General features: G+C 34.0%; 2 protein-coding genes across 3 annotated transcripts in view; one reads left to right on the top strand and one right to left on the bottom strand.

Moving 5' to 3' along the window:
• The first annotated feature begins 33 nt into the window (after positions 1-33).
• Positions 34-7,275, top strand: LOC120331226 (uncharacterized). The gene is made up of 6 exons (XM_039398302.2): positions 34-254; positions 778-1,097; positions 1,639-1,703; positions 1,949-2,029; positions 3,383-3,475; positions 6,464-7,275. The coding sequence occupies exons 1-6, from the start codon at positions 181-183 to the stop codon at positions 6,590-6,592; spliced, it is 762 nt and encodes a 253-aa protein (XP_039254236.2). The 5' UTR covers positions 34-180; the 3' UTR covers positions 6,593-7,275.
• A 2,031-nt stretch (positions 7,276-9,306) lies between these two features.
• The window catches only part of LOC120331188 (serine/threonine-protein kinase 33-like), a 33,758-nt gene continuing 23,165 nt past the window's right edge, over positions 9,307-19,899 (bottom strand). For both annotated transcript variants that reach the window (XM_039398255.2, XM_039398253.2), the window contains exons 3-11: positions 18,311-18,413; positions 17,113-17,217; positions 16,365-16,503; positions 14,919-15,004; positions 13,586-13,673; positions 11,836-12,024; positions 11,261-11,448; positions 10,539-10,736; positions 9,307-9,983 (exon numbers count right to left, since the gene is read on the bottom strand). In XM_039398255.2, the coding sequence (XP_039254189.1) occupies positions 9,513-9,983; positions 10,539-10,736; positions 11,261-11,448; positions 11,836-12,024; positions 13,586-13,673; positions 14,919-15,004; positions 16,365-16,503; positions 17,113-17,217; positions 18,311-18,413 (1,567 nt within the window). In that variant the 3' untranslated portion in view covers positions 9,307-9,512. The remainder of the gene's footprint in view (positions 9,984-10,538; positions 10,737-11,260; positions 11,449-11,835; positions 12,025-13,585; positions 13,674-14,918; positions 15,005-16,364; positions 16,504-17,112; positions 17,218-18,310; positions 18,414-19,899) is intronic.

The raw sequence follows: 19,899 nt of genomic DNA, 5'->3' as shown, positions 1-19,899 counted from the left end.
ATGTTTTTATGTACGGCCAAGTCTGATGCATTACTTTTCCTAGTTGTGACGTAAGCTATGTTAATCGTGCGACTGCTGTTCGCTATTTGCATCGCGTGTTGGTGATCGGGAAAGTTCGTTTGGATCTTGCTGTTTTTCGTGGCTGCAAAATTGGTTGTTTGGTCGTTTGCCAGCGATAAGATGATTGTCCGTATTTTAACCTTCTTCAAACACATTATTCTAGGGATATTTCGTGTCATCTTTTGGATATTAAGGTATGAAATTAGGAATCTATGATGTAAAGTTATAACTCATTCCATTCAGTGCTCTGTCTGTTAGTCTGTGCTGGGCAATTGAGCGGTGTGCAAAAATTATGTCTTCCAATTCTGTATAGTTGAAAAGCCCTATTCAAATCCCGGCTTTGAAAAATCCCACTTTTCAAATTTATCTAGAATAAATTTTTTATATTTTTTCAATGCATCAGTTTTAAGATTTGAACTTGGAAGGCAAAACAATATTTAAAATTCATATTTGCTCAGATTAGTCGTTTGCTTTTTATTAGGAGGCTAAATATATTTGAGATGTTTGTTGGTTTTGTTGCAGTTTCAGGTTAAGCAATGTCAGAATGTGGGCCGTGGTGTTCACAACTTCGTATGTCATCCAAATTATTGCATCCTAATCAATTGTTGTCTTAGCAATTATTTTTGTATTGAACAGGACATTCATATGAATAATGACATATGAAAATTCTAATATATTCTTTTTCAAGTTAAAACTGTATTGTTCATTATTTTGCAGATGTGGGAGAAGAAAGAAAGCTGCAGAAAGTACAGATGACAATATCGGTATGACTGATGTTGTTATTGGCGATGCTCAGGATAATTACCCAAGCTATAACATGAACAGTACTATGATGAACGGATATGAAGTTCCAGCTCCTTCCTATTACGATAAATCTCAACAAAGGAGGCATCCATACCAAAGTCAATTAACATCGCCTGAACAATATCAGGAATCTAGTGAAGCTGAAATACAAATGCAATCTTGGGATCAGTGGGATTATGAAGATTCTTCTTCTCAGCAAGCAGAAGCACAAAATATTCAGAATCAACAACAAGGTAATGCTCACTTCTTTTGGAACATGCCTACTTTATAGTTTCTGACTGTAATGGTTTATAGAGTTCTTATTCACTGATATGCAAAGTTCATTTTTTTCTGTACAGCGAGACTCTTGAATCATTATATTGACTCTTGCTATAGAATTCATGCATTATACGCATAAGAATCCACCAGTACAAAATCACAGAAGATCAATTAGTTGGTCCTGCAGAAAACCGAATTGATTGCAAATGAGTTTATTCTTCGGATTTTCACTTGTCACTATCTTCCTCAGTGATTCAAGAATCTTGCTGCACACTTTTTCTGTAACATTTCATTTGACCAAAGTCAGATTTCCTCAAAGATACACAATTCAACTACTCTCACTTTCTGTGCCCGTATCCATATTATTTGCTTCTGGCTAAAAAGTAATGGCAATCGTACAATTTTCCATTATGCCTTTTTCAAAGAAGTAAAATTTTGTTTACATTTTACTTTCTATTTCATCTGACTAAGTTATAACTCATGAATAAAACATGGATTATTTATTTTTTTTTCCAGATCCAGAAGAGGAAGAAGAGATAAATTTCTTTGCTGATATGGAACCATCTGTAAAAGTGAAAAAGGTTGGTTCAGTATTTGTTCAACGAAAAGAGCCTAAAAATGCATTTTATTCAGTTTTCACAATGGATCGTTACTTCAGGCATATCTGAACATCTGGGTTGCCCTGTGTTTTTCAGACTTTTGTGTGCCATTGCGTTTTTTTACAAATCAATTAAACAAGTACACTAATTCCTGGTATAGTGCTTTTTAATAAATCGGCGGTTGTATTTTGGAATGAGCGCATTCATTAGAAAAGCATTTTTTTTAGATTGTTTTAAAAAAAAAGCAGAAAATACAAGAAAGAAGTAACAGACTTGCTATAAATGAAGATCTTGATTTTAAAACGACAGTAAGTTTTTATTTTATGCTTGTTGACATTTCATTTTTAGTTGGATTATTGAATCTGAATTGTTTTGTTGATAGAATAAAATATTCAGAGCAAAAAACCTTTTCTGGTTCGATACACTATCTTTAAAAAACATCAAATCAGTTGATAAAATTTTTTAGAAATATAAAATAATATTACGAAGATTTATTAAGAGGCAAACAGAGTGGGATTGGGCAAATAGCATTTCAGATGAAAACCAAATATCAAATTGAAGGTCAGATAGAGACCCCATGTAGAAAGGCAGGAAGCAAAGAGACAATTGAAATGAATTCTGTTGAGATCACAATTCAATGTTACTTTACCTATGATTAGGTGGCTCTTAGTAATTGAGTGAATATTAGTACACCATGCAAAGAAATATGTAGCTTTGTAAAATGTTAAATTTAAATTTGGACTTGGTTTATTACTTAATATATACAGAAGTAAAATTCATGTATTAACTTCTATCCATTGGTATGAGAACAACCCACCATTTCAACATTGATTTCACTCATTGAAATTGCCTAGTTTCATATGCTGCTTATCTTCTAAGCACTATAAATATGCTTGCTATACACTTGGGCTATATGCATGGGTTTGCATGTTCAAACCTTGTAAGATTTTTGCTTGACCTGTTGTCAATATATGCTCGTTTATTGCCGTTGGGTTACAACTTTCACTGTTGAAAGTCCAACCATTTGTGCTGAGAAATTGGTTGTCTATAATCAAAGCAAACCGGTACTGGTAAGGTAACCCAGTGGTTCTCAACCTGTGGTACTGTGAAACCTGTGGTACTCACTAGTGGTACGGGATCAGCATTAAATTATTGCAACAATTAACTTTTGAGTTGACTAAAATATGCCAGCAACACTTCCTCTTTATCATACTGAATGTATTCGCTGAATGGCGTTTATATCGCTACCAGCTCTTTTTTCAGAGATCACCCTAGTCCGTTTTGCGTGTTACATCACAAAGGATGTCAAACCTCATTACGAAATACTCCTATTCCAATAGCGTATTTCTTGTGCCATTGTCCCCCACCCCAAAAAGGTGATTTGTCAGTGGTACACGCCAAGGCCTGGGTAAAAAACAGTAAAGTGTTATGAGGTTAGTAAAAGGTAAGGTAGGTAAAAGAACCACCACTGTGGTAACCAAATGAGAAGCGGTGGGCGTTTAACTGTATTATTAAGCTATCTTATAAGTTTTCCTCTCTATTAATTCTATATCTGATGGTTCTGAAATTCTATATCTATTCTTATTTAGATACACAACAAAATTATAAAAAATTCCCCGAATTACTTGATTTTTAATCATCAAATTTTTTGAATATTTCAGAGTGAATTGGATGCATGGCAAGATGAAGTAGAAGAAAGTGGTGAAGGATGGGCAGATGATGATGTGGAAATGGATGATATTGATACTGATAAAGTAAATAAGTCATTTTTACATTATATTCTGAATGTAGAAAAATTGTGGTATCTACAGCATTTACCAATGAACGCAATGTACACCTTACGCTACCATGCAATTTTTATATATAGCTAGTCAGTTATCTATTATAGGCCTATAGTATCCTATACCAGTGGTTTCCAACCTTTTTATACTGGCGGACTGGTGAAATTGTATAAAATGTACTCGCGGACAGGCAAAAAATTGAAATGAGTAGAGCGGAAAATAATAACATATATTTGGGTAATCTAATGCACTCACTGTGCTTCTAGGTAAAAAAGCACACTAAAAATATTTCGCATAAAAATCTGTCAAATCACGTACAAAGACAATTAGCGTTAATGAGAATTTTGCTACTGTTTCGTTTCCAATATGAGAGGCAAACAAAGCATCAGAGAAGTTTCTGTAAAACTAAGCTCTGCAGCGATGTCCTGCCGATTAATTAAAACTAGTGATGAAAATGTTTTTTTGCATAAGTAGGTAATTGGTTGAAGATACAGACAACAATTTGAGTGCTTGATTACTTAACAAGTGATATTCGTTATCAAGAGATATCCAGAATTGAGATGGTGGTTTTTTAAATCTCGACTGTAAAATAGAATCACAACATACCGGTAGTTCAATCAGGCTTTTGTTTTCATCAGGTTTAAGGTCAAACGCCTTCACATCCTCGTTGAATGGATTGTTGATCCAAAGATTTTCTTGTCAAGGTTTTGTGTAAAATAAGGATCAAAGTTGTTCACCAATGCTTTATTGTGTTGAGTAACAATGCTCAACAATTCTCCATTGTTATTGTTAACTTGAACATTTTACACATACTCGTTTAAAGTTGGGAATATGGCTGTATTTCTGTGAGCACAAAACTATTCCACAGAGCTAGCTTCTTTTTAATACATCTGTCTTGGTTCTTAGTACAAAGATATCTGTACAAAAGCCTCGCAGGGATGTATTGAGCTCATTCAAACGACTGAATATATTTTCTAAGTGTGCAGGCTTACACAAACATGTTTTATTCATCATAAATTTTACCAATGGAGAGTTCATTTCAGTCAATAATAGTTTTGTTTCGTCTCTAGGCTTCGAACATCCTATCCCCTACAGCAGCGTCACTTGAGTTCAAAAAGACGAGCGAGTACTCGCCCTCTTGATAGCCATCTAACTTCTGTGTCTGGCGATCAAAGAGCCGAGTTCTAATTACATTATCAATTTTTACTTGTTATATAGAGTATCTTTGAAGCCGAATGCTTTCGATGAATGATGCAATGAGTAAACAGCATTTCTCCATGTGAAACTTATTTTATTTTTGTAATCACACCAAAACGACGGCCAGTCATGCTAGCAGCTCTATCGGTACATACTTAGATGCATTTTTCCCAAGGTATACCTTTTTTAATTGGGTATCCAGCAAGTAGTTCGAATATCTGCCCGTTGGTAAATCCTGGTAAAGAATGTAATGAGGGAGTTCTTACTTGAAATCAATTTTTTCCTCAAATATCACTAAACAAAGGAGAATGGAACAATTATTTATGTCTGTGGATTCGTCGAGTTGAATCAAAACAGAAGACAACTTCTGTACCTCCACTATAACCTGTTGCTCAATATCTATTGTTGTATCTTTAATTCTTTGCTGAACTGTGTTGTTCGAGAGTGATATGTCTTCCAATTTTCAAACTGCTTCATAACGCATTGTCTCTTGATCTGCTCATAAAATGCTCAGCTTTACTAACTCTCCCCCAATTATTCATGGTTTTCTCTTTGTATATATTTGAAGATAAATTAGGGAGGATGCACCAAGAAGAGATTTTTCTGAAATTGTCATCTTTTTCATTTGCTTCTTTATATATCTTGTACCCAGGGGGATTGTTTCCTCATATTGACATCAAATGAGGTCATAAGCTTATATTTACAATGATTGTTTTTATTGAAGAGTAGTCGGTATGAAAGGAACTCCAAAGTAGTTTGCCTTTAAGGTTGCTGTACTTTGAGTGAAAGTGTCGAGCAAGTTGGGAAGGTTTTATAGCTTTATTGGAGAGAATTTGGTTACAAACTAATCATACAGGTCGTGGCGATTGTTCACTACTGGGAGGGAAGTTTCATATATTCTTTATGGTATTGCCTGGCAAATCCGAACTTTTTTTCTTGTGATTGTCACCGTATGTTCGTATGTACTTGTTTCACGTTCACGTTATCGGTACTTGTTCATCTCCATTTTGAGAAGTATCTGGTTCAGAAGAAGACCCATTTTTTCTCGTTGATTGATCTCCTATTAATCCCCCTGCAGTTGATCAAAGTCTCTAATGATATGAATGCGCCGGGCTCAAAATCTCACAGTGCATCAACCGGAGATCTCTGCTATGTTGATGTCTCACTGGATACTAAGGCGAAATCGTGTGCAGTTGTTGGAATGTTGCTGTGCTTGACTGATTTCTTTTGACTTTGGGTATAAACTAGAAATGTATCAATACCACTTTTGTCATCGATACCAATACACCCATATTTCAAAAAGCTGAAATTTCGATAGTATGTAATTATCACCTTAAATGTTATTATGTTGTTGTTGATCATCATGTTGCTAGTATTCTTTTCCTTTAAAAATGTGGTTGAAGAATGTATTTTTCTTTAGAAGGCTATCAATTACTTTTATATTTATTTCAAAAATTTCTGTGGACCCTACAAGATCTATTTTGTGTGCGATTACGTTGTCAAAAATTGCGTGTGACGTTTATCTTTGCGTTAGTCGTAAAGTTTGTGGTTTGTTTTGGACTTCGTGTCCATATATTTAAGCATCACCTCCTTGCTTTTTCAACTATTCAAATTGTAGTTTGAATATTACCGCCAGAATGCAATATATTCAACCTATTGTTTTTAGATTAGCAGCTACCTTTATTAACTAGCTAACAGATACCCAAAATCTTATACCTGATATTTTTAGCCGCTATTTTTGTTACCCTATTATTGTGTTACCAGATTGCCAAAGAAGCTCGTGAACTTCGGAAACAGGAGAGAATACGCAAATCAGAAGAACAAAAAAAGCAAAGACTGGCCAAGAAATCTAAACAGCATCACGATCATAGACTTGGCATGAAAGTATCTTAGCATATTATGAAAATATTTTGAAAAAAATGTGATGGAATATGGTTTGAAAGTAGAAAAGTCAGATCTGCGCATGTATATCGCTGTAATGTGCAATACACGAAAACCTGTGAGATGGGATGGAAAACTTTTAATTTATACCAAACTATAATATAACTTGGTGCTTCCAATTTATAGAATCTTTATGTACACACTAACATAAAAGAGCTTTAATGGACATAAAAACTACCATATTTTTTATAATACAGAAACAATTTTTGGCATCAAGCGGCACTCCTAATAAACAAAATACCAATAACATCTCTTGATTGTGTTTTTAGACTTTAGTGAAATATAATGGCATGACGGTTACTTAGACTTTGTAGATATAATTTTGAACGCCGGAATAAGACATATTTCACAAAATTTACATAGTTCTCATTTTTAGTTTTGTGATTACCGGTAATCAATATTGAATTCTGATAGTACTACTTGTTGAACTTTGCTGTATTCAAGTTTTTTGTGTGTTGTAAAATGTGATCTGTCATATTGATCCTCCATTCCCCATTCTGTCATAGCTTGCAGATAATTGTTGCGGCACCTTAACCGATGTTATTTAAAGTTTCTTTGAAATCATAGTTTATACTGCTGTCTTGTTCGAACTTTAAAAGGGAATACAATACTAAGAGATTTTTTTTTCTATTTGATACACGAGTGTTTGATTGAAGTCCAAAAAATAAAAACAGAAAGGCAGAGCTTTATACAAAAGTAATTTTCTTTTAGATATCCTTTTCCATAAATTTGGTGATTGATAGCTAAATGGATATTAAATCTTATTACGGTTCTATAATTCAGGAAAATTAGTTAGGTGCATGATGGTATACGCTGCGGAAAATACTGGTACTCTTCTCCAATAGCCATTTTAAATATTTGATACAATTCAATTGCTGGAAAACTCTTGCTGTTTGTTATCAGATTTGTTTAAAACTCCATAGGTAGGAATACGCTGCCACCGTACCTCTAATTACTCTGTGCGTGGTTTCGCAGGTTCGAATCCCATGCAGGGATGGTTATGTGCGAGAGGATCGCTGGACTCCTCGCGGCCGTTGGGTGGTTTACGTAACCGCTGGACGGTTACGGCTTCCTCCGCCATCAAGTCCATGCTTCCGAAAACAAATAACTAACAAATCCCATACCCGACTTGGAATGGTAACTGGACGAGAGGCCTTGGTTCGCCATATGGTTGGGCCTTCTTATCGGCTTTCCTCTCCCCGGGATAAATATTTAAATCTTATCCTTACTGTACTATTCCAACAATTTGAATAGGGCGTACATGTATGCAGCTTGACCGTATAGTATTACTAATATTCTTTAGTTATCAAGCACTTTTGTTATACATACTCAAGGGTCAAGGCACACATTATAACACTATAGAGTGCAAGTTGTACGTATCACAAGTTAATGTTACATTAAGGTTGAAAGAACAGATTTTAAGCATATTGTGAGGTTGATGGTAGGAGAGTTTACATTTCACAGAGAGAAATGTACCAGAAAACGTTAGGAATCATACAAATTGTGGTAACATACCTTAAGTAAGATTGAGACCTCACACGACTAGTTCACATAACACATAGAAGGAATTGTTCAAATAAATTTATTTGAAATTTGATACCAAAGTGACAACACACACTAACATTGTGACCTAAAACATTAAAAATTATGCCAAATACAATATAGAGCTTCATGTAGCAAACTTGGTGTACCACAGCAAAGGCAATCTAACAGATTTAAAAATAAGAACGGAATCCGTAATAATAATCAGTAATAGTCTAAATGCATTTATTTTTCAGTAATAATTTTTTTACATGCCCAATTCCAGTTGTTATCTGAATAAAAGTATATTTTCGGAGAATCCAGACCTAAACCAACCTTGAATAACAAATCAAACAAAAAAGCATCCCAAATAATAAGCACAAGATGACAAAATTATTCTGAAATTGAATTTTATTTTTGACAGTAATAACATGGAACTTTTAAACTATTTTGGCAAATAATTACAAATATAGAACTTCAGAAATTAGCAAGCTAATGACTGTTAGGTAACATGCTTCAGTTACAATAGGACTTCATATGTAACCCAAGTCAGAAAATGTTGTCATCAAGCATGGGACATGTTTCAGAGGTGGTAAAACAGAGACAAAAACATTTCTGACTTGAAAGTAAAGAAAGAACATTAAATTTAACGTCAGTTCAATGTATCTGAATAGAGAAAAAAAACATTTTTTAAAGTATTTGAAACAAACATAAAAGTAAATAGTACGTAAATATGGAACTTATAATCATAAAATGTTGCTTGGAACAAAATTGGCCTTCAACAGTGTTCTTCGGTACAAGATTTTTTTTTTTGGGTTAGATTTTCGGCACTCCAGGAGTGTGTGTACCAATATGGAGGTAACTAATTTTGTTCGCCTACTTTACATCATTTTGTGTGAAGGAACTGTTTACTATGGGCAGGGGGTAGATTCACTTGGCTAACACAGACAGTCACCACATTCGTAATAGAGCTAAAATCAGGATAAAATTATGGCCAAACCCTAAACTGATACACACACTACAGGAGTACCAGATTTTCAGCTTCATCACAAAAAACAATAACTTGTCGATTGTTCAAAAACAAGAAGTTTGAAGAGCACTGCTATTTGTTCCTAACAGCATCTAAAAGTACATAAGTAAGAAAATATATAATTTAATAAATACCTCGGAAATAGGTAAAGTTTTCAAAACACAGTCTTTGTTCAAGGGCTACTAACAAAATGCTCGCTTTGTTCAACGCATGAAATTCCGAGCTATCACAGTGAGTATTGCTTGGCACTGATACACAGCACCAATGTTGCCGTATAGATAGGCAAACAAAACAGGCGATCATTTAAAATACCGCATGTAATCAGTGTGGATGGGGCTTCTTCCCTTTACCTTTGGCAGATGTGGCGTTGCCTCGATGAGTGTGAGCGTCATTTGCTCTGTGATGTAGAGATGGTGAATTTGGTGGCCGACTTCGATGGGGGCTTACTGCTCCAACACGCAGTCTATCTGTATTAGGGGTGTGGGACCTCGGCACCAGTCTTGAAGTGTCTGATTTGGTCCCTCTTGCTGAAGGCATACCGTTATTGTGGTGATGATGGTTATTATTATATATAACATGTTCAGTTGCAGCGGCAGTTAACCCACCGCGGCCAGTATGGTTGTTACAGTTTGCTGTGCCTATTGGACTTCCACCAGAGCGTGCTAGTGGGGATTTAGGTGCTTTGTGATTTCTTGATGTGCTTGGTGCAGTAACTGGTGATGACGTTAACGAACCTCTATGTGAGGTTGCTTTTCTCGCTGATGAAGGTGCAGGTTTTTTGTGTGGAGATATCTGGATTATAAAATTGTTTACATTAGCAGTATAAACATAAATCGGGGTTCACGAAAGTGGGCATTCAGCCTCTATGGGGGACATGCGCAAAGACTTCACTAGGTCCCATTCGCCATTGTTGAATCACTTTAAATTAAATGAAGTGTGAATTGAATAATTCTTACACGGTTATACATGTATTCATTTCATTGTTACCATTATTTTTCTGTTATTGATATTAAACAGTGCGCATAGAATAAATGATGGAAATGAGTTGAACAAAAGTAGGCATTTCTATAGAAGATTATGGGGCCACAGATGTTGAGAACCTTTGTAACGGGGGCAAAGAATCATAAAGGTTTTAAGAACCATTGACTTAAATAGATAGGATGATTCATTTTGAACTCTGCAATTGTAAAAACATACAATACACAAGACATACACACAAAAGAGAGATTGATTGACTTATGCAGATTTCATACGTTACCACCAATTTGAGAACATTATTTACAGATCGTAGCAGATAGGAATTGAACTCTACCTGAATGAGCGTCATAAACAAAAAATATAGCTTACCTTTGCCGTCACTGCAGGCATACTCGCCCTTCTGTCTGTATTTCTTGGGATCGGTGGGTGATGGTGATTGATATTAAATACGGGTGATGAGTGGGACGTGGCAGATGCTGATTTTGATGATTTTTTCGGAGCTGGTAAACCGTGCACTCCCAAGTCTGAACTGGCAGATGAGTGACAACCACTGGAATCGGATCGCTCCTAGAATACAAGAGAATAATGCTTGAAAAATAAAAAAAAAAGAAGGTTTCCATATGTTATATAAAGTAATGATAATTCAAAAGTGATTTTTAACAACAATCAACAACCCTGCCAATTTCACAATTGCATATTAGAATGACAATATCATAAAATCTTAAAAGTTAAATACATCTCAAATTTATATATAAAGTGACCGAGAAAACAGAGCTCGTAAATTACTTAATTACTATTTTATTTACCACTTCTGTTTTTGTATGATTATACCCAAAAGTCTCAGTATTCAAGACGCTTTCCACAAAAGTAAAAAGTTATGTATGTTCTCTCGGATTAGGATTTTACGCTGGATGGGGTAAGTCTGAGTGTTGACGAGGGCCACAACTAAATGACTTGGCGCCCAGTTTGTGGCCCGCGGCCGCCTGTTGCACAGCCCTGCTCTAGAATATGTTCCAAATGACCTGGGTTCTGTTTTTTAGGTGACTTTGTATATAAACACCCCTAAAATAGATTGAAATTGTTTTGGCTACCTCAACATCATCTGATTCACTGTTTTTTTCTTCTCTTGCAAATTCTTTCATCATTTCTAAAACGTTAATTCGTTCTTCTGTGGATGCATCATCTTCTCCACGTATCCATGGATTGCTGTCAAGAACTTCTGACGCAGTCAAACGATGAGCTGGATCAACATGCAGCAACTTTCGGAGAAGTGCTTTAGCTGAAATCAATATAAATTACACTTAGTTGGCATTGTAAATTATATATCTCGGATTCAAATCTCCAACTCCCACCTCTGCCCAGGTTGTAACAAATTAAAGAAATACAGAATCGGAAATATTTCGGGCCTTTCAAATAAAAGTAACTCCTTACAGAGTGTGAGATTATCAGTGGCTTATTGCATGGGGCCTCGTTCAAAGTCCAACATTCCAAACCCCCTGGCTATCCCCCTAACTGGAAAAAAAGTCATGGTTCCCCATATGAATATATAGTCTTGTGGTCTTTCTTCTCCCCCGAAATAAATAGAAAAACTCTGATCTTTCATATTAAATTGGCAATTTGATCTTAGCCACCTTTTATATACACTGGTATATCACTCACAACTCACCATTTTCTGATATATCATTCCAAACTGGTTTTGAGAAGTCGAGTTCGGCACGTTTAATCATTTCATACAACTTATCTTCTTTGTCAGATATCCATGGAAAATCTTTAGATAATAGGCAGTATTGTATCACACCAATGCTCCACATATCACACTGTTGTGAATATTCATGATTCTGTATGACTTCAGGAGCTGAAAAACACAGGACGAACACTAAATATAAATGATTACATTTTCCTTTGTTTATTTTTTATTCTCGGCCTTCGCTGTGAACAATGCCCTATACAAGTAGTCTCGCTGATATCTGTTATTTATTCAGATAGTCTGAAATCATTTTTTTGGAAGAGTCCACCCAATTTATTACACCCAAGTTAACATGGGAGACATGGGGTTTGAACCTGAAATTTTTAATATGTAATGCAAACACAGTTAAGTTTAATGCTTTAATTAACTGCAAGGACATCACAATCTACCAAAATATTCTCATACTAAAGTCTGCAAATCATAACCAGACAGTAACTACTCATATATTTGCACAACTGTACTCAAGGACGAGGGCATTGTGAGTTCAATATGGTAGATTCTTTTCATCCAATTTGTGTTTGATCTTGCTTTTATATCAAAATACAAACAGATAGCAATGATCAAGTGTTTAAATTTCATTATTAGCTACTGAACGCTTCATTAATAATTACCGGAATCAACCGTTATCTTGAAAATCAAATATTTTTTATTACATCAAAATAAAAGCAGTTCAAATAAATCCTATCTAGAATATAGATTATGTTGTTATACTTTATCAGTCAAAAAATTGCTGAATCAGAGGCACAAGAGTAGCTTATGTCAATTTCAAAGATAAGATATTTACTATTAGAGCATATTAGCTCTGATTGCTCAGAGAAAGGCCTAAACTGAATAATTGTTCGGAATACATTCTAAAATGAATTTTTGAATATAGGAATATTGAATATACTCTAAATTGGGAAATGTTGAACAAAACGTTATGGGAGTAAATGCATATTCAATAATTTTGAATTTGGAATTGCAAGAAAGTTGAGATAACCAATGATATGATTTTTTTTTCAATTTTCATAATTCAGGTCACACTGTAAGAAATCAGTTTCTAAAGTGATCATAGAACTATTCTAAATTATTCCTAGAATCAGAATTTTGAAATTTAGGATAGGATCGAATTTACATATTTATTCCTGAGTGAGAAAAGCCAATAATTTGGTTTAATCTTATGGCGAACCACAAGCTCGCTTACCCATGGTGGTTAGTGGTTACCCACCCGACATGGGATTAGTTGGCTAGTTATTTGTTTCAGATGCATGGACTTGAATATTTCTGTCGGCAATTCTGATTCGAGTATTTAATTCAAATGGGACATCGTTGTTTCAGAGTGTACAAATAATTTCATGGATTGTATAAACAATTTAAATACATATATAAACACATATTGAATAATTTATGAAATACATAAATCATACATAATTTCTTGAATAAATGCTAAATGACAAGAAAATATAATTTACAGCTTTGGTTATATAAGGCATGGTATATGGTCGGCTCATACTTTAATATATGTATATGTTAACAAATATTGGGTTTCCATTAAGTATGATTGATAAAGGAAGATATGTAATTCTAAATGATTTACAGTTATTTTATGTATGCACAAATGTTTATAAAAGTAATCTGAAGATGGATTTTAGTTTTCCTATAGTTAAACCATTAAGTTTATTGAACTCACCCATATAGACAGGAGTTCCACAAAATGACTGTAGCATTGCGTCAGGCCCAACTCCACCTTTGACGACAGAAAGTCCAAAATCAGTCACCTGGAAAAACAACAAATTAAAGAACAATTGTTTTAATTCAAAAATTAATTACTAAATAAATAAAATAAACTATGATTCACAGTGTATCATATTGCGAGGCGGGGGAAATCTTATCCGATTGGTGACTATAATTAGGAATAATGAAAAAAACTCAAATGATTGTGTATTCGTCTGATTGTTATGAAAAAGGATCTGGCGAATAAACAGAAGTGGCATCGTGTGACTCTACCTCGTCTTTTTAAAGTTAATATTATTAAAAAAACACAAACTAGATATTAAATTGCCATTCAAACATAGTCTGTGTTACACAATAACTAACTTAATCAGCCGGCGGTGAAATGAGTACTAAACAAAAAATTCAGAAAATAACATGTGTATTCCATGGTAATAAAAATTACTGATGAAACATAATCCGCCTAATAATAATATTACGCATAATGATATCAAAATACCCAGTAAATTTACTGATTTTTATCAACACTACATGCTTTCAACTCATGGCTATTTGTTTGTTTTTAACGTTGGTTCATTTAATAGGTGAAAAGGTATGTACTGATAACAAAAGAGTTAGCACTTCAGAGTTTGTTTGGACGTCTTCTCAGCATAGGATTAAAATAATAATATACAACCACCTCACCTAGGGTGTGATAAATTGGTGAAGTACATATTGCAAAACTATATAAATTCGGTTCTTTCTGGAGTATCCACATATAAGTAGCTTCTATTGCTTTAAAAGCTAGAACTTTTTTTGGGGTGATGGTGTAAAAATATTAGATATGCTCAATATGTGAGACATTAACAGATGACACATAGAAGCGCTTTTATTCCAAAGAATAATAATTGTGCTACCGTTGGGTTTCTTCGCGACTGACTATTTATTTTTATTCTATACTTTTACTCTGATGAATGTACATACTGCAAGGATGCTGTGCAGATAGGATAGGATGATAGGATAGGATTTACATATTTATCCCGGGGGAGAGGAAAGCCAATAAGACGGCTCAATCATATGGCGAACCACGGCCTCTCGTCCGGTTACCATTCCATGTCGGGTATGGGATTAGTTAGTTATTTGTTTTCGGAAGCATGGACGTGGTGACTCTAGCCAATAAGACGACCTAATCATATGGTGAACCACAGATTCGAACCTCCAAACCTAGAGGTGCGATAGCGAGCGTATTCCTAACACTCAGCACAATGCGCGACACCGTCTATGTTCTGAATAGTCCTGGTTTTTAGTCGTACCTTGATATCAAACAGAGGAGTTTCCTTTGTTCCAGATTCCTTGACAACTAGAATATTTTCAAGCTTCAAGTCACGATGAACAATATCTGAAATAAAAACATCGATTTTAATATTCAGGTTAACTATAAATTCAATATATTGTTTGATAACGAAATCATATGATACTATGTGTTAAACATACTATCTATGTCAATACATCTTGATTAAACTATTACTTATTCCTATACTATGGACATTAGTGTGTGGTTCAGTTTAAAAATAATGGGAATAATCAACAATTTAATTTACTATTCGATTTGAAATGCCTAGCCCTGGTAATTAGATAGAGTAAATATTGAGATCCAACTGCATTCCTTGAAAAAGTTCTATCAAAACTTCAAACAAATGCTTTTGTCCTAACAAGTCTCAAGAGGCTGCTTGATTAGATTGAGACATTTTTTAGAACTAAAAATAGTACTATCTACAATAAAGAACATTAATAAATCTCAGTATAGCAATACATCATTCTGACAACTGAGGTCTATAATAGGTACTTATAACAATTCAAGTACACGTGTATGTATATGTAAGATCAAAAGCATGACATTTATAAAACACAGCGGTACGATACTCCAATATAGATTTCATGTAATATGAGATAAGATGCTGGATTGATAAAAAGTCAAGGATTTGAAAGAGTTTTGTTTGCGTCTGAGTTCTAATTTAAGTGGCTTTGAAAATATTTGAGCTTTCAAAAACTTTAGTTAAAGTTTGCACAGATGTTATAAGAAAAGTTTCATCGCTACTTGTGGTTTAAAACATTTATTGTATCCATGGATTCACCTTTTTTCAAGAAAATATAAAACTTCAAATGGCAACATAACAATAGAAGAGATAAAACTTGTGTAGCACTCAAAATGTTTCACTCAACTAGAGCAGCATTTTGATCAGAATTCAATGAAGTCCTTTTCTTATTAAATAAGGGTTGTAAGTAAATGGAATTAAGATACAAAAAAGCAATGTCTAAATATATGGACACGAAGGTTTTGCAAACCAATAACTGAGCACCGGGGGTGGCGGGAGTAAGTGTTCCCAAGAATTGAAATAGAACAGCAAAATTTTGGGTGATTTACCGAACCAATACGAATCATTGGAGATTTGAAAGAATTATAGTAACGACTTTGTAGCGGTCTTATCCATCTTTAAATAGTATTGGAAATTTGAAATTGATTGGTAAAATAATTGCAGAGAAAAGCAATTTTCCCCAACAACAATGACAGCCATAATCACAACTTTGGAAATTGATCCACACTTTGTGTCCAATAAAAGCACTTTCATGCAAATGAGCCTATTTTCCAAAGAAAAAGGCAATTCTGGCAATGTGAAATCCTAAAAATTTTGTAGAACATGAATGTACAATTTTCTGTATAGATTCTCATCTTACTTCTGGCAGTAACTATTACTTACCACTTCTGTGCAGATAGGCAATTGCACCAAGAAGATTCTTGATAATGTGTCTTGTGGAGATCTCATTGAATGGTCCTCGCTTGTTCAGAAGATTTCGCAGTTCTCCAAGTTCACACAGCTCCATGACTAAGTACATTTTCTAAATGAGAAGGTGAACAGACAATTGAAATAAAATAGAAAATTTAATAAGTAGCCTTAAACTTTAATAACATTCATAGAGCTTGGGTACATACATCTCTCCAATACCAAAATCACAAAATTATTTAAGGCATTGTTTTCCAATCTATGTTCCACACGCACAAGTGCATGACAAAATAATTTTGAGTGCATCGTGGGATATCGATCCAATTCCTGAAAATTTTATCTATCTATCCTTGTTTCGAACTTAATCAAAAATCGATCAAATTTATGTTTGGGATGAAAAGATGACCTCAAGAGTCACCTAATTTCCGATCGTTTGGAGTAAAAACAAAAAACAAGCTCAGAATCAAATTGAATAATTATGCCTTATTCATAAAAAGTTACTTGCCATAATTTAACATTATAAAATAAATTTTTCCCAGTGATGCTTTGTAATACAGAAAAAAATGTATCGGGAAATTATAAAGTTTTGGAATCTGAATTTTAGTAATTTTGTTTTGTAATCGATCTTAGCACAAGCTCAGCTTCTATTCTGACTAATATTCACATTCATTCTGCACAGAAACCTAAAAAGAGATACTAATGTGCCATTTTATTGAAAAATTACCTTCGGTGTTTCGAATACTTCTTCCAGGTGTATAATACTATCATGCTTCACTCTTTTCAATATGGAAACTTCTCTTTCAAGTAACTTTATAGCAGAACCACCAGCCTGGAAATGGAAACAAAATCATATATATTGTTACCATAGAACAAAGGTAGAAAATTCAGCAAATCCCCATTAATAATAAGATAAATATGGTGTAATAAGACATAGAAACTAGTGAAACTACATATATGAAGAATTTAATAGATTTCAAAAGCAGCAAAATAAAACCATTTTTAAATTTGACACCTCAACCGAGCATAAGGTAAAATTTGACATTTATGAATCACCCATATACAAATTTCTTAAGCAAACACTGAGCTAACGTATATTCATTGCTTAGTGTAATGTATTATTGCCATTAACGGATTTATGTTAATCCATAGTTCAATATATATGTCTATATTATAACTAGTGGATGGTGATTTATTAACATTTAACCTGAATAAGATTTGTTTGCCTTATATATCCCTATACCTTGGAAGGAATTTTAGTATAAGAGAAGGATTAATGAAGATTAACTTTGAATTTGTTATGCTATTGAGACCAAATGACATTATGTATAGTACTCGACGTTTGGTGATAGATAGATAGATAGATAGATAGATAGATAGATAGATAGATAGATAGATAGATAGATAGATAGATAGATAGATAGATAGATAGATAGGTACTTTGAAAACACCATAATACACATGAACTAAAAATCGAGAATTCCGGAGAGCGAACGAAATCTTTACATGAGAAATAACATGTGCCAACTCACCACCACACACTCATAAAATATCACAAACCTTGTTAAACGAGGCTTAGGCCAAAAATAAACAAACAAAAAATAGACGAATGTATTGAACTTTCGGGCTGTCGTAATTATAAAATACTTAAGCTAATAATGACCAATTCAATCTGATACAAATTATAATGTGTAGAATCCGATTATGATAAATTGACGAGGATAGTCAAAAGCCATGTATTGCGCATCACATTAAGCGCTACCATTGTACCTCCGACTACCCCGCGTGAGTTTGCAAGTTTCTGTGAGGAATGATTATGTGCAAGAGGATTGCTGGACTCTTTGCCATAAAAATGTGGCTGGTCCGTTATGGCTTCAATGTATATTAGAAATTTAAATTGATGATGAAATAGTATTTAAATTTACCTTTTCTTTATTAACGATCTTGATAGCCCATCCAACATGGCTCTCGTTATGCCGTCCTTCAATAACAATGCCAAAACTTCCCTGACCCAACTTGCTGCCAAATCTGGTGAGAAAATTGAAAAATTTGTAAGTAAATTTACAAAAATAAACAGAGAAAATGAGCTATCCAAACTCAGCAAAAGACAGAGTGCGAGTTATGCGAAACACTAGCTTCAGGCCTATTTAAAATAGATGAAGGAGGTAATATGAATAGACGAAGTAAGAAATGTTGGGAACCACTGCTCCAGATATAAAACTATTAAAAAATTCAAAGCTATTTTGGTTTAAAGAAATAAAAACTATTTTTTTGGGTGCCTGTTTGCTGCTTGATCCAAACAACTATGGAACCGTTGAATTGATGCTTTTGAAAAGAAACAACTAATGATTCAAAGCACGGTAGAGCAGGTTCAAGTGAAGCTCACATTCCATCTTTATTACAAAAGTGTCCATTGGTTACATTAGATGACTGATCATAACAATAAATCTCATCAAACATGATTTTAGACATGATGAGATACATTTTTTATTCAAACATGCCTAAACAAGCAAGAGACAGAGATAAACATCACCTGAACAGTATAATTTCTAATAGGGCCATGTCTAAATAAACATAAATTTCAATAATGCATTATCAATACTGAAAAGGGTTGGGCTATCTAGCTATAGTCAAAATGCTTTCAAATTCCGTATGAAATAAAGTACATAGAGAATTCTATTATTAGCAACAAGCTGATTCTATCCAAAACATAACTTTGGCTCAGAAGCCTCAATGGCTGAAGTATGACTATCAATTCAATATCACTAAACAAACAAATAGTGTTTTCTTAGAGTTCTTTCGTCATCATTAGCACAAGGATTAAGAAAATCCTTTTTTAGGACAAAAAGTGTTCCTATGTAGTTTGATTTGTTGGTATGTTGTTTTGATAACATTTAAAAAGAGAAATAAGGGAAGTTTGGGAACACCGGAGATGGATTTTAATTGTTTTCCCAAGAAATACTATAAATCTGTAGTGTGTTAACAATTGAAGGTGAGATGATCTATCACCATGGCATTTTCTGGTAACATTCAAAATTTCATGATTTTTCAGTGTTATGGCAGAATTAAGTCTATGTGGTGTCCATAGGGCACTATAAAGATGTATCAATTGCAAACACATAATTAAGTTAGAATCCCCATAATCTGATTTTGATAATATTTCATGGCCAACATTGAGACTGTTTCTTCCAAGCCATAGTAATGTGGCACTATCTGTAGTGAGGAAATTTGGTAATTTATTACCAAATATAGATTGGTCGTACATTATTCCGAAATAAACCATGTTAAGTTTGTATCGGAGTTATCTAGTCTCTCGAGTGCTTCCAATTATTTAACATTATGAAACATGTATATCATAATATTATCATTACCACATTAACATTTCTTTATATCATTATTATCATAAAGAAAAGTTGGGTCATTGAAAGACCTTCATGTTTCTCTTTGATCACAAAAAAGCATTGATGGGTTTTTTAAAAGGCGATGAAAACTATTTTTCCCATGGTATCAAAAC

Source organism: Styela clava, chromosome 6, assembly GCF_964204865.1.
Source record: "Styela clava chromosome 6, kaStyClav1.hap1.2, whole genome shotgun sequence".
In the NCBI taxonomy this organism is placed as follows: Eukaryota; Metazoa; Chordata; class Ascidiacea; order Stolidobranchia; family Styelidae; genus Styela; species Styela clava.
Note: the sequence above shows the minus strand (reverse complement) of the source record. Positions and strands in the feature narration are given on the sequence as shown.